The 27,180-nt window shown below is 40.5% G+C and overlaps 1 protein-coding gene across 4 annotated transcripts in view; it reads left to right on the forward strand.

Annotated features, from left to right (window-relative positions):
* Positions 1–27,180, forward strand: part of ACACA (acetyl-CoA carboxylase alpha) — a 360,465-nt gene that overhangs the window by 302,136 nt on the left and 31,149 nt on the right. For all 4 annotated transcript variants that reach the window (XM_011953628.1, XM_011953625.1, XM_011953626.1 and 1 more), the window contains 6 exons: positions 9,954–10,097; positions 10,687–10,807; positions 14,379–14,475; positions 17,859–17,955; positions 19,007–19,142; positions 26,932–27,109. In XM_011953628.1, coding sequence (XP_011809018.1) covers positions 9,954–10,097; positions 10,687–10,807; positions 14,379–14,475; positions 17,859–17,955; positions 19,007–19,142; positions 26,932–27,109 — 773 coding nt within the window. The remainder of the gene's footprint in view (positions 1–9,953; positions 10,098–10,686; positions 10,808–14,378; positions 14,476–17,858; positions 17,956–19,006; positions 19,143–26,931; positions 27,110–27,180) is intronic.

The following is a 27,180-nucleotide window of genomic DNA, read 5'->3' on the forward strand; positions in this document are numbered from 1 at the left end:
GTAGCCAGGGAACTGTTTTAGGCTGGGGAGTGAATAGATAGGGAGTGGAGAATTTTAAAAGTTATTGCATATTAGAGTATTATGTATTAAATTACATATTAGTGATATGTAAAATTATTACATACTCATGCGACCAGGAATGGAAGTTGGAGAGCATAATGATTTAAAAATTTTTTAATTTTGTTTCTTGTCCAGATCACAGAAGAGTAAGCACTATATGTTGTTCACAATCACGAGTGTCTATATAAATCTTGAGAGTGGGAGGATCCTCAAAAGTTCAACCACACAATTGTTGCTTGAGTTTCCTCTGTGACACCATTGCTAAATATTCACCCAATTATGTGTGAAAAATTCAGCTGAATGGAAGCTCAGTACTTTTGGAACCAATCCCATTCATCTATGTATTCATCTGTGAGTTCTTTTTTCTATTTGGCTAAAGTCTGTTTCCCGGTACAGAGAGACAGATCACTCTTTAAAGACAGAGTTCAAATTTAACAAAGAAACGCCCAGTTTTATGTGACCAACTGGAAACTGAATGGAACCAAAATCTTTCTCATGTACTTTTGTGTTCAGAGTCTGGTCTTGTCTTAAGAACAAATGTAGTGAAGATGAAAATGCTATTCCAACATAGAAAAGAAATTGGATTCATAAATAACTTTGCCAGTCAAAAATGTGAAATAAGTAGAAGAAACAAGGGAAACAGTTAAAACTTAATTCCACTTGAAAGTACTCCTTAGAACCTTAGGGGTCTCCTGCAGTGTCATGCAGTACCTTCGGAGCCTGATTATCTCCTGCTTTCTCCTCCCCCGCCTTGTTGAAAGTCAAGATCCTGATAGAAGGTTGGAGGATAGTTCTTTTTCACTGCTGTATTTGTAGATAACAGCTAAAACTCATTGGATCCAAGGTTTGGTGGAATCAGTAAAGGTGATGTAGACATAGGTACTCAAACCCTAAGGGTACACAAACACAAGCTAAACTGCTAGAATGTATTACCCTCCTGCCTCAGTGAACAGTCTCTGGCTCACTTCATCCATGTGGACCTTCATTATATCTCTACCCTATATCCATTGTCCATTTCCACCTCCAGGGTTCTGATGTGTCCTGAGTATTAGAATGAAGAAATAAATGCCTCTGCCTCACACTTTGGGTGGCATGTAGGGTCTCTGCACTCTGTCTCTAATAAAACATTGTCCCTGAACTCAAGCTAAGGGCCCACTTAGCTCTGTACACACAGTTCCTTTGGCAGATTAGTTTCTTCGTCGTCGTCTTCATTTTCTATTCAGTTATGTGTTACACCTTCATATGTTGAATTTTATTCACCTTTCTCTCTTTCTACATGTATTCATAGCTCTGTCTTTGCAAATCAGTGCTCACTTGAAGCTTTGCTACTCTGTCAGCCCCTCTCCTCTCTTCAACCTTTCTTTTCCCCCAACCCCAGCCTGAAGCCCAAGTAAATTAGCTTCTCACCCCTGCCCCCTAGTTTTAAAAAAAATCCCATACTCCTCCAACAGTGTCTATTCTTGGATTTGCAGTCAGCAACCATCTCCAATAACCATCAGGCTGTCAGCTTTGCAGCTCCCTACCACCTCCCACCTCCCCCATCACTCACCAGAGGAAAAAGAGAGCCAGAGCAAGAGCTTGAAATATATCATGCAATAGTGTATCATGAATTTGTTGTGAATCACAGTGGTGAAGCAGGTTTATTTATTTCTGAGACCTTAAATCAATACAAAGTAGGTCTCTTAGTTCTGAAGCTGGGATGGAGTGTGAAAAAATGAGCCCATTGTACTCTTAAAACTTTGGGGAAAGGAGATGACAGCTATATAATTCCATTTACCAGGCACTAGGGGCTTTAATGTGAAGGTGACAGGGAGCTCTTTGTGCATTTAGAGCACCATATCTTCTAAATAAAAGATCTGTAGACTTGATAGTGGAGCATAGCTCCAAGTTTAATAATCTCCAAACATTAGACCGAGCCAATATGTTCCCAAGTCAGAGAGGTTCCCCCCTAAACACTCATAAATTAAAAGTGCAAGAACCGCACATGTTGGTCGATTAGAAATGCAAGGACTCCAGTCTTTTCTAGAAGGAAGACAGAGCTGGGCTCTGGCTGTGCACAGACTGGTCTGTGAATATGATAAAGAAGCGGAAATGAGACTGTTTAGAAACCTGACTCCTAGCTGTTCATCATTCTAGGGAATGTTCCCTGTGCATGGATCCAAATCTAGCTATGTCCCTTCTCATTCAGATTGACCATCATCACACAGTCTAATCAGCTAATGTACATAGTCAGGAGTGTTGAATTATGAAAGGAAAAGCTTAAAGAGCTTTTTAGATTGAACTACAGATTACCATGCCTGGGCTTCAAGATTTTCTGGCTGATTTTTGACCAGTTCCTAAATGTAATAATGTCTCAGTGTCTGGGGTTTAAGCCTTTTAAAATTGTATGCGCATCTAAGAAATTGACAAATCAGTGTTGATAAGGAAAAGAACTCACCCAAGTTTAACCAACAGCTTAAGATGCAAATATGAGAAGTCAAGACCATTGGAACATGTAATCAACTTTTGAGTATCTTCATTTTCTACCTGACCCATTGGTAAAATATGCCTTTCTCAATAGATAAAACAGATTTATGCAGCTCAGATGAGCACTCCTAACATAATATGACTTTATAGTACTTAGAATTACTAGTTTAATTTTAACCCATATAAAGAATTTTGACAGGGGGAGGGAGGGAAAAGAGCATCTACATTGGGGAAAACTAAAAAGGTAGGAAAATTGAACCACTCCTTTTGCTTCAGAAAGCCACTACACATTATAACACTAATATGAAAGACTTATTTTGCTTATAGTAGTTTAACTTGCTAAACATACTAATCAGTTGAGTTTTTATAGAATGCATAGAACTGTGGTAGATCACATGCATTTATTGCATGCCTGTTAGGTATAAAGCTGTTCTTGTGCTGTGGCAATACAAAGATGATTCCTGGTTTCATGAGCTGAAATTTAGCTAAAAGACAATAACAGGCTTTTCATGTGCTCTAAAGGAAAAAATAAAATTGCTGCCCACCAGATGTCAATGAGAAAACACGAACCAAAAGGCCACAGCGATAACAAGTCAGTGCTACTCCCCTAAGAGCCAGGCCCTGCAAACACTAGACTCTTGGGACCTGGCCAATGCAGTCAGTCACAGCCTATTCAGTAAAACCAGTAGAAGGCGACTGACAAACAGGGATTTTTTAAAAAGTTTTCCATCTTTAGAAAATACATAATCTGATAAAAGACTGGTATCCAGAATATATAAAGAATTCTCAAACTCAATAAGAAAACAACCCAGTAATTAAAAACATGGGCAAGAAATTTGAACAGACATTTCACCAAAGCAAATATAAGGATGGTAAATAAGCACATGAAAAGATACTTATCATTAGTCATTAGGGAAATGAAAATTAAACCACAGCTTGACACCACTAAATGGTTTTGTTTTTGTTTTTTTGAGACGAAGTCTTACTCTGTCCCCCAGGCTGGAGTACAGTGGTGCGATCTCGGCTCACTGCAACCTCCATCTCTTGGGTTCAAGTGATTCTCCTGCCTTAGCCTCCCAAGTAGCTGGGACTACAGGCACGTGCCACCACGCCCTGGCTAACTTTTTGTATTTTTAGTAGAAATGGGATTTCACTGTGTTATCCAGGATGGTCTCAATCTCCCTACCTCGTGATCCGCCCGCCTCGGCCTCCCAAAGTGCTGGGATTACAGGTGTGAGCCACTGTGCCCAGCCTAAATGTTTGTTTTTTTTAGTGTTTGACAAATACCAAGTGTTGATGAGGATTCAGGACAGCTGAAAATCTCATAAATTGTTGGTGGGAATGCAGAATGGCACAGCCACTTTGAAAAAGGTTGGGCTTTTTTTAAAACCTGTGCACAAATGTCTATAGCAGCATTATTTATAATCCTCCAAAAGTGAAAAACAACCCAAATGTACACCAACAGGCAAATGGGTGACCAAGTTGTGGTACTTCCATAAAATGGAATACCACTCAGGAATAAAAATAAACTACTGATACCTGCATCAGCATGCATGAGACTCAGATGCAATATGCTAACTGAAATAAGCTAGATTCAAAAGGCTATATACTGTATGACTCCATTTATGTAACATTCTAGAAACGGTAAAACTATTGGAACAAAAAGATCAATGGTTGTTGGGGTGGAGGGAGGAGACTGATTACAAGGGAATATGAGGAGACTTTGGGATGATGAAAATGCTCTCTATCTTGATTATTGTGGTGGTTATATGACTGTGTATTAAAATTCACAGACTTGTATACCTTATGATGGACAGTTTTGCTATATGAAAATTATACTTCAATAAACCAGACTTTATTTAAAATGTTTACAAATTGGCTGGGCAAGGTGGCTTATGTCTGTAGTCCCAACACTTTGGGAGACTGAGGCGAGAGGATTGCTTGAGGCCAGGTCTTCGAGACCAGCCTAGACAACATAGCAAGACCTTGTCTCTATAATAAAAAAAAAAAAAAAAAAAAGAATTTATCGTCAGAAATCTCAAGTCCCAAGCCTGTGCTTCTTCTCATACATTTAGCAAGCAAACTATTGTGTGGCTCCTCTCTACCTTTTTACATTACAAATGAGTCTCTGTTCCTTACCCACTCCACCTTCAAATCCTTACTGTCTTTGTACTGTCTAATTCATTCCTCTGTTCTCCAGTGAGCCCTGCACTTCAGTAAAGAGATGTCTTCCAGTGTTATTTCTGACCTATATTCAGCCTCTTTTTGGCTGTTTCTTTTCCTTCCACTGACAGCACCACCCCTTTGCCCTAGTTTATCCTTCAGCATACCTGATCACTTCATAATTTGCTGCTTACAGAGAGATTTTTGGTCTTATAGCAGATGGTCTTGAATCCAACTGTGGCTCATGTCAGAGGCTTTTCTCTCCTCTGCCCACAGTATGTCACTGAGCCCCTTCTCTACCCCAACCCTAGCCTAGGACCTACCAGCCAGCACTCCAGTTTGCCAGTGACAGTAGTGGCAATAAAGGTGGGGAAAAATTATAACCCTGTGCCTATGTATTAAGAAACTGTATTTTGCAAGCCCCAAATAATCTTGGTGGTCACCTAGGTCCTGATTCCATCTCCCTAGAGATTTAATTCCATTCATTCTTGGATATATTCCTGAAGAAACATTTACACAGTGATATGTGCAGCACCACTTAAAATTGTTAATTGGAGATTGAATTACTTGTCAGAGTTTTTAAATGTAGTCTTCTCAGGTCAGGGAGGAGGATATTAGCTGCACTGAGTAGATGAGCTATTGCATTTTTTTCTTCTCCTTTTTTCTCTCCTCCTCCCTTTTCCTCTCTCTCATCCTTCCTTCTTTCTTTTGTTCCTATTTTACCACTTTTCCCCTACTCCTGCTTATTCTTTTTCATATCTGTTCTCTTTTAGCTTTAGCCAACTTTTATCAATAACCTGACAGATCCCAGAGTGACTTTAATATCTAGAATCATGGATGAAGTCCAGTGATGACAATTACTCAGTAAATTTACAATACCCCTCCTCAAATCCTTTTGAGAATGGAAATGTCCTAATAAGAAGGAGGATTGCAGTGAGGGCTCAGCTTGTGTAGCCTAATTCTTAGATGCAGGAGGAATTTTGTATTCCCTGCTTCCTTAAATAGAAGATGTCCTGACCTACCAAGGATTGTTTAAAATGGGGGAAAAGACTGAACAAAAGGGGGAGAGAAGGAATAGATTTCATTTTTTATTCAATTATTGATATGCATCACAATTTTTCACATCTTCAGCACATGATTGCAAATATTTGCCTATAAGTCTAAGGGTCCCCAACATAATGTGTATGTCAGGACAAAGGCAATTTTTTAAAAATTGAGCTAAGTTGCATCTGGGAAACTTGGAAATCTTAATGCCTGTGCTGACAAATATCCTGACAAGTAAATACTGCACTCATTCAGTATTACATAGTGATTTCATTTGCACAAAACCTCACAATGCTCTGCCACTTCAGTCAAACATCTGGAGCATGGGGGAAAGGAAGAACGTGTTTATCTTGATCTCCAAAAAGGGCTTTAAGGGAGAGAGCAGGCGGTATATTAGGCTGTTTTCATTGCCTGTCAGCTGTGGTAAACCTGAGCTGTCTGCGCTGTCTCTAGATAAGCAGCAGCAGCAGCAGAGGCCTGAGCATGGATATATGACTGCATTCATTTGTACTTCTTATGTATCTCAACATTTCTGAAGGCTACGTAGCATCTTTGGTGGAGCCTTTAACAATTGTGTCTCTGCTAATCACTGGCTTTTATGTGGTGCCCTTAATTCTTAGGTCCGCCGGCTGCAATGAATGAAGTGCTGGATGAGGCTTAAGTTTATATTGAGAATGAGTCAAGATCCTCTTTCCTCTCAGATTCAGCCCTTGTTTAGTTCTGTCAGCATGGCACTCTTCAGCAGAGGACCTGGAGGTGGAGCCTATTCCTAATATTGCATGGTACTGCTTCTCCACTTAGATCTGGAGGGCAACAAAGTGAGGCCTCAGGAGAAGCACCTCTGTTTGACTCGCTTCTGTGTTTAAATGATTATTGCTGCTTGCTGGACAGATAAATTAAAAGTTTGTATCATACAGTAGAAATGTAAGAGGAATATTTTTGGGAACTGAAACACAGCAAGAGATGCGTAGGTCAAAGTTTAAAAGAGTGTTGAACGCAGCTCGCCTACTTCGTGAAAATACATTGATGAGAGTTGTTGACCCCGAGTTTTTCTGTAGAAGGTCAGTAGGGCAACCTTGAGGAAGAAAATAACAGTTCTGTCTGTGTGGGTTCTGTTCATCTTCCTAGATACTGATGAGGGTTTGTGTAACTGTTATAGCATGATCATTTCAGAGTTAGGCAGAATGGATTTTATCCTAACCCAGATTCTGCTTCCTTGGTTGGAGCTTTTGTTGTGAAGTATTCTAAAATCATTAAAACCACTTGAGTCAGCAACAACCCCTATAAATCAGGAGCTATTGTGTGCACTCTCATTCTACTGGTGCATACTCCAAATATGTGGTCATTGAAGATGAACTGGAGGGTACTGCTTTCTCTTCACCGATTGTTAAGTAGTCATGATTGTTAGCATTTGTTTGTGATTAGTGGAGCAGTTTCATTTCTGTGCCCATCCCTACCCTACCCCCCATCTCCCAAAATAAGGCTGGTCAGAGAGTGATATTGGGATACACTTAGTCTATTCTGTAATTTTTCTCCTTAATTTCCAAACTAAATGAATGTTCTCACATGACAAACACTTCTTTAGCTCAGAAATAATGTTCCTGGTTATGTTAAGCCCTGGTTAGGTTTCTTCTAAACATAGGAAAGGAGAGATGTAGAAATACTGCTGCCTTTTCAGAACAATGCCAAAGCATCAGAACCCAAGTTTTAATTTAGCTTGTAAAGGGAGGAGTACTCAGTTACTGAGCCTACCAAGTTTGCCTCCCATTATTTGTAAAAATACGGGGTAGAATGGATAAGTGGCAGAGGATCACTTTTAAATGAGGAGGCAAAGACATCAGAAGAAAGTGTGTTTAAACAGCTGGGCAGTCCCTTTTTCTGAGTGTAGTTCTTCATTGATCCATTATTAATTTTGGAGATGTGTAAGATTCTAAGTGGTTGGACATTATCAGGTATTAGAGATAGGAAGAAAATAGTGTTTCTGAGTAGAAAATAGCCCCAACTTTCTCTTCTGGGCAACAAGGCATACTTGGCTCCTGACCTAATTGTGAATATCACGTTTTCAGGGTCAGCACAGTGTCTCCTTTTTTATTCCTTTTCCCCCTTTCCAGTTTTATTTTAATAATTAAAAATACTGCTGATCACACTGAATGACTTCTAGCCGAGAGGCAATCTGTCCCAGAAGGACCAGTTGTGGACCATCGGGTTTATGACGACCATAAAACCAGAGCCAGATCAGAGTGTGGCCTCCTTAAGTGACAGGGTTTCTGCCTTTACCAGGCTCCTGCATCGACGGACTGCTTTGGATATTTGCTTTGGTTTGGATTTTTTGTTCTGTTTTGTTTCCTGATGCATGTGTGAGTGTGCATGTGTGCACACATTTAAAGCTATAAATGAAACAGGTATGTAATGCCCTCTGCCTGTTAGAAAGACTAAAGCCATAAAAATAACAAACGGCGTGTATTTGCTAGAATGTCAAAGTTATGAGTTTATTTTGTAATGATGTGCTCCTGCCTTCATGAGGTAAACTGGCCGTGGCGGAGGTGTTATTAGTAATATGGACTCAGCGGAGCAGAAAGCCGAGTGACCGAGAGATCAGTGTATCAGTCAGAGAGAGGGCAAATGGAAAGAGACAGCAGGAGAATGAGAAAAGAGCCACAGTGCCTGGGCTGAGATTAAAGACAGACTGAGAGGCGGATGGGAGCTCAGTGGTCAGATACGGTCTCCCCTGTTCACGAGGCTCCTTCAAAGGAGCTGCCAGCATGTTGCTCAGCATGGGGCTGCCTGTAAAGGCTTGTCCTCTACACTTCCTTATCAAGGAAAGCAGTAATCTGAGAACAATTTTGCTTTCCATATTCCTTTCAGAAAAGTATCTTATGCCCTTCCTAGCTGAAGTTAAATGGAACCAAGGCCAATTGGGTCACACTGAGGTTATTACTTTGGTCACCAACTTCCTCCACCTTTGGAGGATCCTGATGAGGGTGTTGACCCAGCATGCAGGGGAACCTGTCAAAGCTCCTAACAAGAAGGGGCAAAATGGGAATATGCAGGCAGACTTTGCTGGCCCTTAGTTAGTTACATTCTCCCCAGAGACTGAAAATGAATACAAGTAGGGAAGAAATTTTGTATCGTTGTTATTTTTTAAAGGAGGAGAGGAAAGGAAAAATAAAAGGTAAAATACAGTAAGCACTCTACAACTGTTTAGAGCTCTCAGGGGCTACCTTAGATGACTGGCAATTACTACACACTCAGCAGTTTGCAATAGTCAGTGATTGGGCTGCCCGGCTTCCATCTGGTGGGTCAGAAAACCTCCTTCCCTGAAAAATTATTAACCAGTCTTCAAGGAAAAAGAAACTCTACAATTTCCAAGTCCAGGAATATCTTTTCTTCCTCTTTTTTTCTTCTTTAAAGGAAACTTTGTGGTTTCCAACTGCAGGTGCCCTTTGACCTTACAAGGGTTAAACTCCTCCAGGGATAGACAGGGATTGAGGCCCTGAACTCCCTGGAGCCTTGGAAGGGAAGGAGGAGGGGAAGCGTGCTTGGGTATAAATCACAGCCCTGCACCCAGCACACAAAGAAAAGACTTGAAACTCAGGTGTTCATGTATGTAGCATGAGTTGCTTCAGGATTTTGCTAGCTTTAGGGGTTGTGCGTGGAGGCCAGTGTTAGGTTGGTACAAAAGTAATTGCGGTTTTGCCATTAAATGACAAAAACCACAATTACTTTTGCACCAACCTAATAAAAATCAAATATAAGGAAAAAATAATCGTTTTTAAAAATAAGGAACCTAAGCCCCCAGAGTTGCTGTAACTGAGACTTGTCACTAAATATTGTTGAAAGACAGGCATGTTACCTTTTTGTGTCTATGCACAAAGAGACTTGCACGCGATAAAGTAGCCTATGCCTCTGGGTCTCAGCCTCACCCACCACTGTAGTTTCAGCTGAGGGTGGAAGTATGCTATGCCTATCTGTGGCAGCTGGTGGAGAGAAAGGGGCTTGCTGGTTTTAAAATTGCAACCATGAATGTGATTGTTAAAAGTATTTTTTGTTTTCTAAGTTTTCTTTTTAGGAAGAAGATTCAGATAGTCCCTCAGAACAACCCATGGAGACTGGAATCTCTGTTTTGTGGAGAAAAGAACCCATTTTAGTGCAACTTGTGAAATAGACCATGCCTTTATTTCTATAGAGACAAATGTCTTTTCTCTTGCTCATTTCTCTAGGTCCTCGGGCGGGAAGTGTACACCTCCAATAACCAGCTCGGGGGCATCCAGATCATGCACAACAATGGGGTGACCCACTGCACTGTGTGTGATGACTTTGAAGGGGTTTTCACTGTCCTGCACTGGCTGTCTTACATGCCCAAGGTGAGCCCTTCCTACCCAGCACTGACATGGCCTGCAGAGGCCATTTCCGCCACAGCTCGCTGCCTCTGTGTTTAAGGTCTTGTCTTTACGGTGGAGCAATTTTTTTATAAAATATTTCTCCAAAAGCTATTGATTTCTCTTTTCCTTACAGCCATATTTTGCCTTCTACCTTTAAAATGTCTTTGGATTTCATTAGTTGGGCCCCTTTCTAATGTCTTACAGCCATGGAAGCCCTCATGGCCTACCTAAGGCTCAGATCCCAGTATATTAAGGTTCCTCCTCATTGTGAGTTTTCTCCTTTGTAATAGTCATTCATTCCTCAGAGAAGCATCCCAGAAAGCATGGGCACACTGAAATCAAGAGTCAAAACACACCGCTTTGTGGCAGCCTCCTAAATGAGACTATTGACCTATACATGTTCCTTGCGGCTTGGCACATAAGTAGGATTCTTCCAGCTGAAGATTGGGACTATTGGGTGTAATTCCATATGTGGGCCCTGCTGTTTTGTCTATAGCTATTGTTGCTGAGTTGGAGTCTAGGGCTGTCATTCATTGATTGCTGTGCTCTTTCTCTTCCAATCTCCTTTTAGAGCGTGCACAGTTCAGTTCCTCTTCTGAATTCAAAGGATCCTATAGACAGAATCATCGAGTTTGTTCCCACAAAGGCCCCATATGATCCTCGATGGATGCTAGCAGGCCGTCCTCATCCAAGTATGTATATGTCTGAGGACCCCATGGTATCTGACTCTCAAGCTTTTAGAGTTCTTTTCAATCAGTATCCAATTCCTAAACAATCGCATGTGACTAAGAAAACAGAGCTAAGTACCTAGAAATGAGAAAGACCTGAAAACCAACCCTCTGAAGAAAAAGGTGGGAAATCCTTCATGAACAAATGAAAAATAAATAAAATGAGATTTCCCAATCACCCATCGAGTCAAGTAGTGCAGTCACTAATACATTTCTTCTGTTTATTCTGTTATTAAAGCCCTTATTACTTAATGGGTTCAAAGACTTTAAAACAGTTCAATATAAGCCATAAAATCATAGAATTGTAGGACTAGAATCTTCAGTCATCTAATCCCTATAACCAAAAGAGATTAATCAGTTTCGTTGTAGCAAATGTCTTTGAGACCCTTCAGGGTAGAATAGGACTTCACTCTTCTCAGCAAGCTCTGAGCAGCCACCCTGCAGGTGCCCTTCTTTTCTTATAGTATTGGTAATGGTATTGGTAATGGTATTGGTACTTGCTCAGTAATTAATAGAAGGCTGCTTTGTAAGCTCATTTATTCATGAGGAGATTGTCCAGAACTTTTGATTATATAGATACATGGAGTGAGAATAAGCCCTGCCTCCAGATATATCTAATCTGTTGCTTTTTTTGGAGCTGATTTTACCTAACTTAGAAACAAAACAGGAAAAAGAAGTAACTCTGTGTACATTCTCATCTGTCAGTCCATTTGGCTGTTCTAGCAAACCTCACTTATCAGGAGGTTCTTTTGTGGAGCACCAAATCCCTCTGCTATATTTTGAAACCATTTTTTCAAACTATGCGAGGAAGCATTTGTTCTTTTTTGAATGTTTATTGCAATGATTGCAAAGAAAGGCTATATATAAACGTAGAAGAGATCGCAGAAGGTATTTTATTAAGTGTAAAAGTCATTGTGATTTTGCTGAAAGAGAGGTCTTCATAAGGAAGATCTAATAAACCTTTGTAGGTACCCACTGTAAGCCAGGTGGGACTGTAAAGCACTTCCATATATGTTATCTTATTTGCACTTACAACCTCTCATAGGTAAAGAGAGACAACCATTTTACAAAAATCAGAGAAGTTGAGTGATTCGTACAAGGTCACATAGCTATTACATAGCTATTATATTGTTTTTCTAAATATCTACATTAGGCTTTCTATTGTATAAAAACATGAGAGAAGTGTTTAATTTATAACTTTACCTGTTGTCTTCAGTGCCTTTTCTTGTTAATTTTAATAAAACTAAATAGTTTATCTTACATAGCCTGGAAAATCACCATACTAATCTTTTGCCTGCTGTTCCTTTTTTTTTTTTTTTTTTTTTGAGATGGAGTTTCGCTCTTGTCCTCCAGGCTGGAGGACAATGGCGTGATATCAGCTCACTGTAACCTCCGCTTCTACTTACCCCTTCTTTTTGTACCACGATTATGATAAGAACTATGAGCCTAACATTACGTGTCAGTCTTTTTCTTTTTTTTGAGACAGAGTCTCGCTCTGTCATCAGGCTGGAGTGCAGTGGCGCAATATCAGCTCACTGCAACCTCCGCCTCCGAGGTTCAAGTGATTCTCCTGCTTCAGCCTCCTGAGCAGCTGAGACTAAAGGCGTGTGCCACCACACCCAGCTAATTTTTGTAATTTTAGTAGAGACAGGGTTTCACCATGTTGGCCAAGATGGTCTCCATCTCTTGACCTCACGATCCACCAACCTCCCAAAGTGCTGGGATTATAGGCATAAGCCACCACGCCTGACCACCTGTCAGTCTTAAAATGCAGGACTTTTCTGGGAATGAAGTGAGCCTCTTCACTTCTAGAATTTGGAACAAGACTTAGTGAGTGTTTTCCTGGGAAATACGGGAAGTCATCTTAGCTGGCTTCTAAGGTTCTGCATCGGAACTGGGTAGGATCTACTCTCTGGGGACTGTGAAGCACAACTACAATAGTCAGTGACTCCTCCCACCCCTAGCAGCAGGGTTTTAAACAAAGAAAACATTTCCATCTTGAAGTTACTTCAGTAGTTCCAAATCCCTGTTATTAAAGTAAGAATTAGAAAATGATCCAAGGATGTAAAGTTAAAATTCAGTATTCTGATGAACCTAGAAATTTGGTGTAGAACTTTCACTAAAATTTGAGCCCTTCTTTCATGGGTGAACAGAAGTATGTGTGTGTAGGTGGGCATTATCCTGGCCATTATTAATGAGATCCACAGAATAAAATGAAATTTGTGATAAACTAAGTTTTCTGTTTTTTGGATAATATTTTTTCATTGACTCCCTAGTAATTCATCCTGCTGTCTATGTGCAGCTAACACTCGCTCCCAAATCGAGTGACTTCAGATTTTAATTTAGTGGAAGCGTTAAAGAAAGCAGATGATTCTCTGTGATAAGTTAAAGCAGATATCTTCTAGGTGAAAAGTTAAAGTCATTTATTAGAGGAGATAGTGCTGTGATATTCTTCAAACTGACGCCCAACACAAGACCAGAATCTAAACGATCGGCTTTGGGCTCACGGATGGAGAGATAATTTTGAAATGGATGATCACATTTTACACTGGGGCCATAGAGGCAAGGAATGTAGAACACAGTAATTACAAGTTTAGTCTTGATAAAACACTCTCCATCCTGTTTAAGTCAGCAGAGGTTAACTTGCTCAGATCTCCACTTTTAATTGGTTTTGGACTTCGGTTTTTAGCGGGTGGAGGGCCATGTTCAAATTAGAAGAATCACTAAAACCGTGAGCTGAGAGGGCAAACCAGGAAACAGTTATTTGCAGAAGCTTTTATGGGGCTTTGGTCAAACATTCATACCTGTGGAACAAAAGTTTTTTTCTTAAACTAATATGTTGAAAATTTTGGGTCTTGCCAGTGAAGGAAATTCCATGTGCAAGGAAGATTAATGGCATTAAGTATGTGCATCTTAACCATTGTATTTTTACTACCTGTCAAGAATATGTGGCCCTTTTTTGTAGAAAGATTATATTTTATCAGCTGTTTAATAAAGTAGATAGATCTTGTTGCTTTTGTAGCGGAGAAACTGAGTTCCTATTTTTCCCTCCAAATTTGGATCCTTAGCTGATCATTAATACTTATTGTTTGGTTGTTTTCAGCCTTCAGTTAAAAGAAAGTCAGTGGAATCAAACAAAATTGTAAGGCAAGTTTTAAAATAGAAACAGACATTTTGAAAATGTCTTTAATGACTTGGCTGCCTTTTGACAAATATTTTTAGTGTCTTGAAGAAAGTCAAGTTATTTATTTAAAAGCATGCAAACTCTCTCTGCTAGCTGAACCCCGCCGTTTAACAATAAATGATGCTTTGCTGATAAATTATTCTTTTTATGCAGACTAGCAAATGAAATAGGAGATGATGTCTGAAGGCAAATGAACATTCAGCTGCCTAATGCTTCCATCTATTATAATTTGGTTAAAAACAACAAACTCCCCAAAATAATCCCCCAAACCACCTTAAATCCGTCAGTTCCAGTGCATTGTCAATGGATTCACTGTCCTTATTCTCTGTTTTCTTTCTTTCCCTTCTGTAGCCCAAAAAGGTCAATGGTTGAGTGGCTTTTTTGACTATGGATCTTTCTCAGAGATTATGCAGCCCTGGGCACAGACTGTGGTGGTTGGTAGAGCCAGGTAAGAGCTCTTTTGTTTTGGCAGCTCTTTTTCCTCCCAGTTAAAAATAAGAAAGAGCCATGGCTATGTACATATATACCAGTAATGTCTCTTTGTCTGAACTGTCTAAGAATATTGGATTATAGCCATGCCCAAGGCAGAATAATTGGAGTGCTGGTTCTCAGTTGCCATTTTGTGTGTCACTCTAATGATGTGTTTAATCTGAAGGCTAATTTTGACCTTCCTTTTTATAATGTTTCAGGAAAAACACTTTAGGAGCCGTAAAGCCCAACTACAACAGCCAGAGCCCACCAATGATCTTCCCTCTCCCAAAGACAATTTTCTTTCAGGAATAGGTGACAAGTGATTCAGAGACTCATCTGCTTTTCTCTGTAACTGGAAAGAGGCTCCTCATGGCACCGAGATTATTTAAGTGACAAATGTACTATATTAGATTATAATCAGATTTTGAATTGCCAAAAAAAAAAAAAAAAAAAAAAGAAGTTTACCTGAAACAGGAGTAAAATAAGCTGAAATAGGTTGCCAGAATACCTATATTTTTCAAGTGGGAAATTGAAGTTTCTATTAAATTTTAATACCCACTCTAAGAAGTGCTTCACTCAACAGCAAGCTCTGCGCAAAATAATCTGTAGCGCTTGCTATAACGAGCACCTGCCACGACTGATCTTAATCTGCTTCTGCACTGCAGAGACATGCTGCTGAGGGACCGCATCTGGAGCTCACCTTCCTCTGGGGGCAATCCGTTTTTCTTATCTTGGTGAAAAGTGGCACCTGCTCAAGATTCTCAAACATGCCACATTGGGTTGAGATTTAGATTCTAGCCTTGAAAATAATTCTAGGCTCTGTGGTTCTCTCAGTACAGCAGGTCAGCACGCCTCCATGCTGCCTGTGACAAGAAGCCATCAGAGGGCAAATCCCACAGACAGGGTCTTCCTCTGTGACTCTCAGTAGGATTCTGGCCTGGAGTCAGCTCAGACTGAATGTCCCAGAGCCTACCTGTCTGTTTTCTTTAAAATCTCAAGTCTTTTATCTCACCCCAGGCTTCTCAGTCCCAGTGAGAAGTATTCTCTGTGCCTGGTGAAATTCCCACTGGGGAGCTGGAAGTAGGAGATGCACTGGAGCGAGAACCCTGATACTCAGCTCCTGTATCAGCTTGTTAGATTCCTCCTGGCATACTAAGACCAACTTTTTTGAGATTTGTCTCATCTATTCTGCTTCAATTTTCCTGTCTGTGAAAAAAATATGACAGATTTTAAGTCTCAGAAAGCCAAACCTTTGTTAAGCTCTTTAAGATCATCCCATGGGAAATAAGAGAATAATACTTTATACTTATGATTAGAAGAATAGGGACTGCTTTGCGACCAAGATCAGTCAAGCTTGGCTTTGGTTAGCTCTGCCATTGTTTATTGCAGCACTCACTCTGACTTCCTCCTTTCTTTCCATCTGACGAGTTCTGGGCTTCTTGCTCCAAACACATACACATGCTCACAAGTGTATAAAACACAAATGGAGCTCTAGCTTCTTTCAAAAGCAATGGCATTTCAAGAAATAAATATAAATGTATTCTTCTGGGATTGTTACTGTAAGTGCTGCCAAAACTCATCTTTGGTATGTATGTTTGGAATATGTGTGCTATTGGCTGTAAATTGTCTTTTATTATTCCGTGGCACCTTGTCCAGGGACACACTATAAAACAAGATGTAGCATCTTCATGTGCTAGCCTGATAAAATTTATATGAAGTATAATAGAAAACAGAAGTTGTTCTGAGCTGTTTTCAAGTTCAATAAATAACTGTAATACTCGGATAAAGATGTTCTTTATTAGGTCACATGGGCCCTAATATATAAGTTATAAGTTACCGATTTAGGGTGGCTTTTGCAATTACAAGTTTCCAGTTGGATTATTAATCATTGTGAACAGAAATATTTCTAAACCCTCCTGTGTACCTCCTGCTCGTTGTCTGGTTATCTAGAGGGCTTTTGATTCTGATTCAGTGCAGGCAAGTGACAAGGGGGTGGGTGGTCTCTACTCAGGCCCTTGTCAGGCCTCTTGTGATGACAGGAATCCATTTTCACTAGCCAATTTAACAACCAAAGACCATCCGTCATGGAAAAGTTTGTTATGGAGATGCTGTGGGGAATGAGAGACTATAACCCATCCCAGCCCCAACCCCAAGGAATGCAACAGTGAGAATGAAGACTGAATCACATTTTCCAGAGTAAAGACTCACCCTATACTTTGTTTTGCTCTCTGATTTTTCCTAAAAAATCTTTATGAGGACCAAATTGGGAGGTCATAGTGGAGTATAAGGTGCAGAGGCTTTGAGCTCCTAAACAGTTTTTTAAATTAACATTGCTTTGAGATTAAACGTATACTTCTAATATAGATTTCACCAGGATTACTACTAAAAATTATCCTCGTCCCATTGGTCTTTTCCAAGAAAGGAGAAAGTTAAGGGCTTGTTGATCCACTTCTCTACTCTTGGCATGTATTTTTCATCATTCTCATAACATGCCTACATATCCCTATCCACACACCCAATAGTACGACCTATTGTACCCTCAAATCTTATCTGGAACCACATTATTAATATTCCATAGAAAATTACAACTCCGCCGGGCGCGGTGGCTCAAGCCTGTAATCCCAGCACTTTGGGAGGCCGAGACGGGCGGATCATGAGGTCAGGAGATCGAGACCATCCTGGCTAACACGGTGAAACCCCGTCTCTACTAAAAATACAAAAAAAATTAGCCGGGCGAGGTGGCGGGCATCTGTAGTCCCAGCTACTCGGGAGGCTGAGGCAGGAGAATGGCGTGAACCCGGGAGATGGAGCTTGCAGTGAGCTGAGATCCGGCTACTGCACTCCAGGCTGAGGGCAGAGCGAGACTCTGTCTCAAAAAAAAAAAAAAAGAAAAAAGAAAATTACAACTCCATTTCAGCAAGGTCAGCCCTCATTAAAAGTTACTGAAAGTCTCAGATTCCTACTGCCTTTCAGACCATTTCCTACCATCTTCACCAAGGAGATGCTCTAGAGTGAACTGAGAAGTTTCATTTGGCAGCTACAGAGGTAGGGATGCATATATATGCTAGACTGTTGAGTCTAAATGCAGAGGTTCCCCTAGAACAGCCCTTGGTTTGAATTGATCTTGTGTTGGGACATTTCCGAATAGAAGTGATTCTGAGGGTGGTTTCCCACCATATTTAGAGAGTAAATATCAAATCCATAGCGTCTCACATTTAACTCATAGAAGACTCAGATTCCCCCTGCTCTCTGTGTTTGTTTCTGGTTTTTTCCCCAATGTCTTGATGTGGAATTGGAAAACAAATGGCTAGCTATAATGGTGACATACATTGGGTTCTTATGTGGCTCATTTTTTATCAGGCTAGGAGGAATACCTGTGGGAGTTGTTGCTGTAGAAACCCGAACAGTAGAGCTAAGTATCCCAGCTGATCCAGCAAACTTGGATTCTGAAGCCAAGGTAGGCCACTCAAGTACACTGTGAGCCTGTGCTTGGAGGGTTTTTCTCTTCGCGGTGTCTGTGGATACATCGGGGGCATTGCAAACCATCAGTTTTAGAGGGAAGGGCATTAGCAGCCTTGAATGATTTTAGAACATCATGTGCTCACTTTTAAGATGAGTCTAGATGGACTAGAAGCTAAATTCTGCCTCAAAAATTAAATAAGTCTTTACAGTAGTCTTCTTGATGCTAGAAAACAGTATACTTTTGTTGGGGAAGATGGTCTTCCAGAAAGGCAGCTGAGATAATACTGAAGGCTCTTTGGTCCCCGATTCTTTGAGTATACACATGGAAGAGCTACAACTAGAGTTAATGGTGAAGTCTGCCCTAATGCAAAGCGTGAACACCACAGCCTGTTTTTGTTTTTGTTTTTGAGACATGGTTCATGGCCCAGGCTGGAGTGCAGTGGTGTGATTTTGACTCACTGCAGCCTCGACCTCCTGTGCTCAAGGAATCCTCCCACCTCGGCCTCCCAAAGTGTTGGGATGAGCCACTGTGCCTGGTCCCATTTTTTTTTTAAAGGATGGATTATATTTTCACATCCTGACACCATTCAGAAAGTGAGGGGTCAGGGAGGCCAGGGAGGAGGCTATTCAGCAGTGTGACATCAAGTGTCTATTGATTAGCTACAGTACAGGAAAATGCTATACTAAGCACAAAGGTGAAAGGACTGGGAGACTATGTACAATTGACTTGCTTTAATGAGTAGCACAATGGGGCCATTTTAAGTAGCTTTTGAGAAACCTAGAACAAGCGTCCTTAGGACTGCATTCTTCCCTTTTGACTACAGAGTTGTTATAATCAGGACTTAAAAAGAATAGTATTTGACAAGGTCAAAGATCCAGGATCCTTTCTTCTTTTTTACTCCAAACATGATGATCTGATGAACAGTAGTTTTTGTTGGTCTGATTTTTAGTTTTCAGTTTTAAATAAGTAAAATCTTGTTCACCTTGGAGAGATTTCCCCCTGGAGCTGTGTTGTTAATTGTGTCTTCTTTGACTTTTCCCAATAGATAATCCAGCAGGCTGGCCAGGTTTGGTTCCCAGATTCTGCGTTTAAGACGTATCAGGCCATCAAGGACTTCAACCGGGAAGGGCTGCCTCTGATGGTCTTTGCCAACTGGAGAGGCTTCTCTGGTGGAATGAAAGGTGACTGGCCTGCCTGTGGGCTGGAGGGGCATCACTGATTACTGGGCACTCTGCGGCAGAGGGAGTGTGTAGGTTCGGTGGAATCTGTGGGTGTCCTAATAGCCTAGGCTTTTTGGGGATTCTGCCCTCTCTGAGGCATCTTTTGAGTTGCAACTTGAATGGAAAAAAGTACACTTTATAATTTATAATTCCATACACAATTTCAGAATAATCTACTACTAGTGTTATTGAGGTGACCTACTGTTGTGGATTTAGCTCTCATGGGTGGATGCTGGACCATTCTGATCGTGCTGGGGAAATATGATACTGAAATTAGCATTTACTGGAAGAAAATGAACAAATTCAGTACCAGAGGCTGTTCTTTGTGGCACTCTGCGGCAGAGGGAGTGTGTAGGTTCGGCGGAATCTGTGGGTGTCCTAATAGCCTAGGCTTTTTGGGGATTCTGCCCTCTCTGAGACATCTTTTGAGTTGCAACTTGAATGGAAAAAAGTACATTTTATAATTTATAATTCCATACGGAATTTCAGAATAATCTACTGCTAGTGTTATTGAGGTGACCTACTGTTGTGGATTTAGCCCTGGTACTGAATTTGAAAATGAACAAATTCAGTACCGGAGGCTGTTCTTTGTGGCAATTTGTGCTGTTGTATTATTATCTAACAACAGCCCTGAGCCTGTGGCTCCAGCATATTAGACCATTATTATAAAGGCTCTACTCCATGCTATGGGAATTGCTAAGTAATTAGGCAGCCAGTATCACCATTTACAGAGAATCCTTAATGTGTAGAGCAACTGTGGACACTACAGGGAGAGCCCAAGGAAACACCACCTCTTACAGTGGTAAAGCTCTCTCTCTCGTGGCCAGATAATTCATGGCCATGCTAAGCCAGAGACTACATACCTGGAGGGCATGAGAGTATGCTAAGTAAATTCCATCTGTTTTGGGGAGAATTTGGGGTTCTAAAGCAATAGGATAGGGCCAGGCATGGTGGATCACCTGAGGTCAGGAGTTCGAGACCAGCCTGTCCAACATAGTGAAACCCTGTCTCTACTAAAAATACAAAATTAGCCAGTTGTGGTGGTGCATGCCTATAATCCCAGCTACTTGGGAGGCTGAGGCAGGAGAATCACTTGAACCCGGGAGGTGGAGGTTGCAGTGAGCCGAGATTGCACCACTGCGCTCCAGCCTGGGCAACAGAGGAGGACTCCATCTCACAGAAAAGAAAAGAAAAGAAAATGCTTAGGGACATACAAAATGTGAAACAAGGAACTCTCAATAGGGCACTTAAAAATAGCTTAGGGTAGAAGCACCCCCAGCCTGTGAGGGAGGAAAAGCCTGGGAAAACTACCAGATGGTCAGTTTTGTGGCAAGAGGGATTCAAAATTTTTGCCGACAATTTTTCCTTACTTGTCTAGGAAGAGCCCTGTATGGCCAGGCCTCCTTGGCAAAATGCAGACTAGGTTGATTTTGTGTGTGTGTGTGTTTGGTTTGTTTGTTTGTTTTTTTTTTTTTTTTTTTTTTTGGTTGAAAAGTTTACCTTTGCCTGTATTTGCTGGAGAACTACCATATTTTATACTTTTCTTGGGGGAGACTTGGACTATACATCCAAATTAATGATTGTATATATTTTTTAGATTGTCAAGGTGAATTATTTTTTGACCAAGATAATAAATTAGCAGAAATACCACGAGAAATTAAGAGTATACGGTTAAGTCAATCCTACACATTTTTATTGAGTTCTGTGTGTTAGGAAAGATGCCAGCCACTTCAGAGAACAAAAATAAGTCAAAATAAGTCAGAAACAGACATTGCCTCACAGAGACAAGAAAAATGTCTTGAGCAAAATGATAAAGCCATAGTGTATAAACAAAATACCAGGATGTTCAAAAGAAGATGGTAGTTGTATAACAAAGGGTAGGGGGACCTGAAACCCCCTCATTCATATATATGAGGTTCATTCAGCATTAGATTTCACTTGATCCCACATTCCTTGGCTCTAGTATTTTTGTCGAGACCTGGGAGAGAATGCTATGCTATTACTCCTTACTTATCTCTTTGTGGGGGGCCCAATGAGAATGTACTCTTTCTGACATTACTTTGGAGTGTCACCCTGGATATTTTATCCTAACTGAAGTTCAGAGTTCAAAAGTTTCCAATGTAGCAATTCTAGGAAAAGCTTCAATTCTGCTACGTATTTTGGCTCAGGCCCAGATTGGCTGCTGCGCTGTAACAATAAGAATAACAACAATTAAGGTTCATTGAGCTCTTTTCACCAGAAACTTGTGCTAACAATTTTACATGTATTATCTTACATAATCATCACAACAAGCTCCTCTAAGGGGTAGGTTATATCGTTATCCACATTTTACATAAATTAGGTTTTATGTAAATTAGGTTAAGTAAATTTCCCAAGCACATTCAGCTAAAAAATGGCAGAGTTGGGAAAGGAAGGTGGATCTGTCTGACTCCCTGTAACACAGTTGGCTGATTTTAGAGCCTAAGACCAGAATGAGATCTACTAGAATATCCCTATAACAGAATGTCAAGGTTCCTGAAAAAGTTGTTATCCCACCTACTTCCCCTCTACTTTGGGGATGTCCTTGGTTATTGTGAAAAGAAATTTCAAGAGCTCAGAAATGAGTTCATTTTTTATTGTGGTAAAATATACATAATATTTATCATTTTAATTATTTGTAAGTGTACAATTCAGTGGCATTAAATACATTCACAGTGTTGTGTAACTATCAAAACTTTTCATCATCTTCAACATAAACTCTATACCCCTTACACAGTAAGTACCCATTCCTTTCTCCCCGCTGCCCTTGGTCTGAAATGAGTTTTTGGCCTGATACATAGACCAGGGCAAGTTCTGTCTTCTTAATTTTGGTGCTGATGCATCCTTTTACACCTCGCATAAGACAAATGAGATTTAGGGAAGATAGAGATCCCTGTGAAGGTAGGAGGGGGAGGAACAGTGACTTTCATATTTACATACAGGTCAGGGTGTTGCCTACGTATTATCTCATGTAAAGGGACCTAAACTGAGGGCCTCTTGTCATTCTTCACATCCCTTGGGGAGATGTTTGCAGTTTTGGTTTCAATACTGACTGGGGATTATGCAGGGAGGGAAAATAAACAATTATGCCATCCCTCAGTGCACACAAACACACAGCCAGGAGCCGACTGCACTGTGGGTAAAATGACTCCAAAATTGTGTGTAATGAGTAGGAAAAGATTAGAGACAGCTCTTGCTATGCTGAAAATTGACATTAGTGGAGGGGAAAAAAAAAAACTCTTTACTAGTCGGCCTAGGAGGTCTAATTCGAGCAGTAAAAATATAAATAAATAAATAAAAGCATGTCAAGATGGTATTGGTGCTTTTTTTCCAATGAGCTCTATCTGGCCGGAAGGCTATTCAGCATAATGCAAAATTAAATTATAAAAACTGGCTGAATATTTAGATGGAAGAGCCATTTGGAAGCAGTTTATTTAGACGAACCGGCAATGACCCACAACAGGGAGACATCAAGCGTGAAATTTACTAGAAATTAGCACCAGGGTCCCAGCCTCAGCATGAATAGCTTGATAGGATGCAAATCCCAGTGATATTAAGCTGCCTCACTGCTGGTGCTACAGGGTCACTCTCAGTTGGCTTTTCATGTTATACTTATTATTTTTTCTGGGACAGGTTATAAATAACAATAAAAAAAATTTATTGAAAACTTTAACTGGAATGAAAGTCTATTTTAAAGTCTCTGATTACTTGGATGTTGAAATAGTGTCAGCCGATCATAATGAACTAAGGAGAGACATTATGTATATGTAGCTTGTGTATGGCTAATGTTTACCTTCAGTTTCTAACAGATAATCTTGCCCAAGCCAATAAGATCTGTTTCGTTTTCAAGAGTGTGGGACACTGTGGAAACACTCTGCCACCCTGTTCCCTTGTTTGATACACATGGTTGCCACAGTTTATCCATGTTTATAACAATAAAAGCCCTAGGCAGGGTTGGTGCCTAGGTGCTGAGAGCACACTGCAAAGGTTGTGTGTGATCACCATTCATGCAGATGTGCTTGGCCCAGCATGCTAGAAAACTCCAAGCTCCCGCCTCTCCAGTGAAGAACCTATCAGTATTTTCCATTCCCAGTTGCGTTTCTCAGGGCCTGAGAATTGACAGCATATGCATAGCTTTAAAATTCTGTAGACTGATTTCTAACCTAAACCCTTGGGGGATCACCCCTCCCCTGCTGCTCTTGGCTGTGCTTTTGCTCTGTCTCTTAAATATGAAGGGATTTCAGACAATTGTGTGTCAGATTGTTGCCAAGTGTTTCAACCTGTCTTTCAAAATATGTGGTTTGGGGCAGCTGCAGTTAGTCTGAGCATGTTGATTACAGAGTTTATTTGTGTGTTTGTTGATATTTTAATAGCCTGCTTTTTGGGTGTTTTGATGGTTGGGCTGTGGGTCTGTAGGTGTTCCAAGTTAGATGGAGGCAATATATTAGTCCCAAACATGTGAGCTTTAACAAACCCCGATGCTCCTTTCCTACTCACAGTCTTGGGGCCGAAAAATATTTGTTTGGCAGTCAGATCCAAGCCTCACACAGGCTGGTAGTGTTATCAGTATAGTTTTGAACGTTTCTGAACACAGGAAATCCAGCAACCATTGGGAATATTCAATCATGTATTCAAGTCTCTTTTTCTGGTTTTATTTTACTCATCATATTAGATGTTGGAAAGCAGAGTACTTTCCAACAGTCTCATGCTGTCTCTCCTAGCAGTAAGAATGAAGTAGTAGAGGCCGGGCACAGTGGCTCACACCTGTAATCCCAACACTTTGGAAGGCGAAGGTGGGTGGATGGCTTGAGCTCAGCGAGACCAATCTGGGCAACATGGTGAAACCCCGTCTCTACAAAAAATACACACGTGTAGTCTCAGCTACTTGGGGTGCTTATGGAGGAGGGTCGTCTGAACCCAGGAGGCAGAGGTTGCAGTGAGCTGAGGTTGTGCCACTGCACTCCAGCCTGGGCAACACAGCGAGACCCTGGCACCCTGCTCCCCACCTCAAAAAAAAAAAAAGAATGAAATAGTAGAATGTGGACATTAGGGGCAACAAGATCTAGATTTGAGTCTTATCTCCACCACTCACTCTTATTTAACTAAGCCTCAGTTTACTCACCTGCAACTTGGATATATAAATAAGATGATGTTCTGATGATTAAATGATTTATATGTGTGTATATATAATCATGTTCCCTGGTACGCAGTAAGCTAGCCATGATGATGACTAAAAGGAGCCCACATCCATTTCATAAAAGTAAAAATCGCAAACACACACTCATCTTCATTCGAAACTGTTTGCATATACCAAAAATCTAGTATTTTTTAAAACAGATGAATGAAAATGCATTTTAAATAAAGTCTCCCCCTTCTTTTTGGGATGTCAATCTGTTAATTATAATACAGAGATAGATTTTGTTATTGCTAAGTCTTTAACAAGAAGAAATGAGTAAAAGAGCTGGAAACTTTGTCTTCACTTACCTCTAACTTTTTTTCTTTTTCAGGTAGAATGACTTTTTATGCTGTCTTTTATTGCTTTATTTTCTCCTTTTATCTATACCTTCCATTTCCTCTCTTTGCATGATATCGTTGAGGGACACTCTTTTCTGTTACTTGTTCTGAGACTGTACTCTTGGCAGCACTGAAAAATGTACTGCTAATTACACAATTATTTTATTATGTAGCACTGTTTGAAATATCCACTAAAGAATTAATTTAGTTAAAATAATTTGAACTGAGCAATTATTTTCATAACCACAGAATTAGCGTAAAGCGCTTAAAGTCCTTTATTCCCTGCTCTTCATACAGCAGTTGTGTAATTAGCAGTAAATTTTTTTGGTCTTAGCTTTTCTCCCAAAGGAATAAATGTCTTCACTCTGATCATATACATGGAGTATATAATCCTACACATTCCACATAGAATAGGGAGTGTTTTCTGGGGCAACTTGGAATTTCTGAAGTATTCACAGACACACCAGGTTGGGGCAGTGGCAGTGAACTATGCTCACTGATGGTTTGTATATTAAGCCATTTTTACTTTGGAGAAGGTGGCAGTTTAATTTGCCAGTAACTACAATGAAAGCAATTTCTATTTGGTTTGCTCTTAACTTCCTGAAAAATGCTTCTTTGCCTTGGATTCCTAGAATTGATTTATTCCAAATTGAGATCCTCTCCTTGATAAGAAAGTTTGAACTCAGTTGAACCTGTTATTTGGTATTTAGAAAGGATCCATTGTGGCTTCACTGAAGTACTCATTAAACATCTGGACTCATAAACCTAAAACTTTAGCAATGGACTTCAGTAAGCTGGGAAATGGGAAGTCCATAAAAAGTTGGGAAACAAATAACTGATCCAGTTTTCCAGGGACTCACTTTATGTATACATCATGGGTCCTTTTCTTCAGGCTGCTCCTGGCTTTGGAGGGATTACAAAATGTACTCTTTTTTTTTTTTTTAAGGCAGGGTCTCGCTCTGTTACCCAGACTGGAGTACAGCAGCATGATCACAGGTCACTGCGGGTCTCGGCCTCCTAGGCTCAAGTGATCCTGCCACCTCACCCTCTGGGGTTGCTGCTGGGACTATGGGAATGTGCCACCATGTTTTGCTAATTTTTTTTTATTTTTTGTAGAGATAGGGTCTCTCTCTGTTGGTCTTGAACTCCTGGGCTCAAGCGGTCCTCCCACCTCAGTCTCCCAAAGAGCTGTGATTATAGGTGTGAGCTACCATGCCCAGTCTACAAAACATACTCTTCAGCAGAATGAAGAGGTGGCTCTTCTCTTGTTTTTTGTTTATTTTGTTTTATGTTGTTTTTGAGACAGAGTCTTGTTCTGTCACCCAAGCTAAAGTGCAGTGACAAGATCATGGCACTCCCTGCAGCCTCGACCTCTTAGGCTCAAGTGATCCTCCCACCTCAGCCAAGTAACTGGGACTGCAGGCATGTACCATCATGCCCAGCTAATTTTTTATTATTTGTAGAGACGGGTTCTCACTATGTTGCCCTGGTTGGGTCTCTTCTTCTCATGTGGCTGTGTAGTATTTCCTAAATATTTTTTAAAATTTTCTGTCATTGATACCCTATAAAAATGCAACTGTTAAAGAATTTGTTTTTCTTTTTCATTATATTATTTCCAGAGTATATAATTAATTTTTTCAGCATTCATTCATTCAGCAGATATTTGTTGAGCACTAACTATGTTCAGGCACTGGGCAGGGCTATTGGGATACCAAGATGAAAAATGGTTTTTGAAGATAAAATTTTTAAAGGATCAATTTCCATTAGCTGCACATTTGAAGAGCTCATCCTATGCTAAGCCTCATGAGAAGAACTGAAAAGAGGTAGAATAGTTCCTTCCTTTAGAAAACTTAATGTAGTGGGAGAGCACATATTGACATGAAAAATACTCAACATTTGTAGAGCAAATGTGAATTAATGTGGTGAAACCTGAGTACAGAAATTCAGAGAGGATATGAAATGGAAAGGCAATCTGGAAGACTTACACACTGTATTTTGTGAAAGACAATGCATCTCTCTGTTGCTATCTTGAGATTTTGAAGATCCTCTGGAGTCTTGAATGGGATACAGGTCGACACTCCCTTCAGTCTTTAGGGTGACCAAACAGGAGGCATAGTACGAGGAGGCTATTCGTGGCCAGAGGTCCTGAACAGTGTTTAAAAGTACTGCTTTGAGGAAGAGAAATTTCATGATTTCTAATTTGTCTCATTCTCCGTAGATATGTACGACCAAGTGCTGAAGTTTGGTGCTTACATTGTGGATGGCTTGAGGGAGTGCTCCCAGCCTGTGCTGGTTTACATTCCTCCCCAGGCTGAGCTGCGGGGCGGCTCCTGGGTAGTGATTGACTCCTCCATCAATCCCCGGCACATGGAGATGTATGCTGACCGAGAAAGCAGGTGGCGTGCCTTCCATATTTCCATTCACTGTAGCTTTAGGGACACTGTAGCTGTTGGTTTCCTCCTGGAGA

The sequence above is a fragment of the Colobus angolensis genome, unplaced genomic scaffold, assembly GCF_000951035.1.
Source record: "Colobus angolensis palliatus isolate OR3802 unplaced genomic scaffold, Cang.pa_1.0 Scaffold37, whole genome shotgun sequence".
NCBI lineage: Eukaryota > Metazoa > Chordata > Mammalia > Primates > Cercopithecidae > Colobus > Colobus angolensis.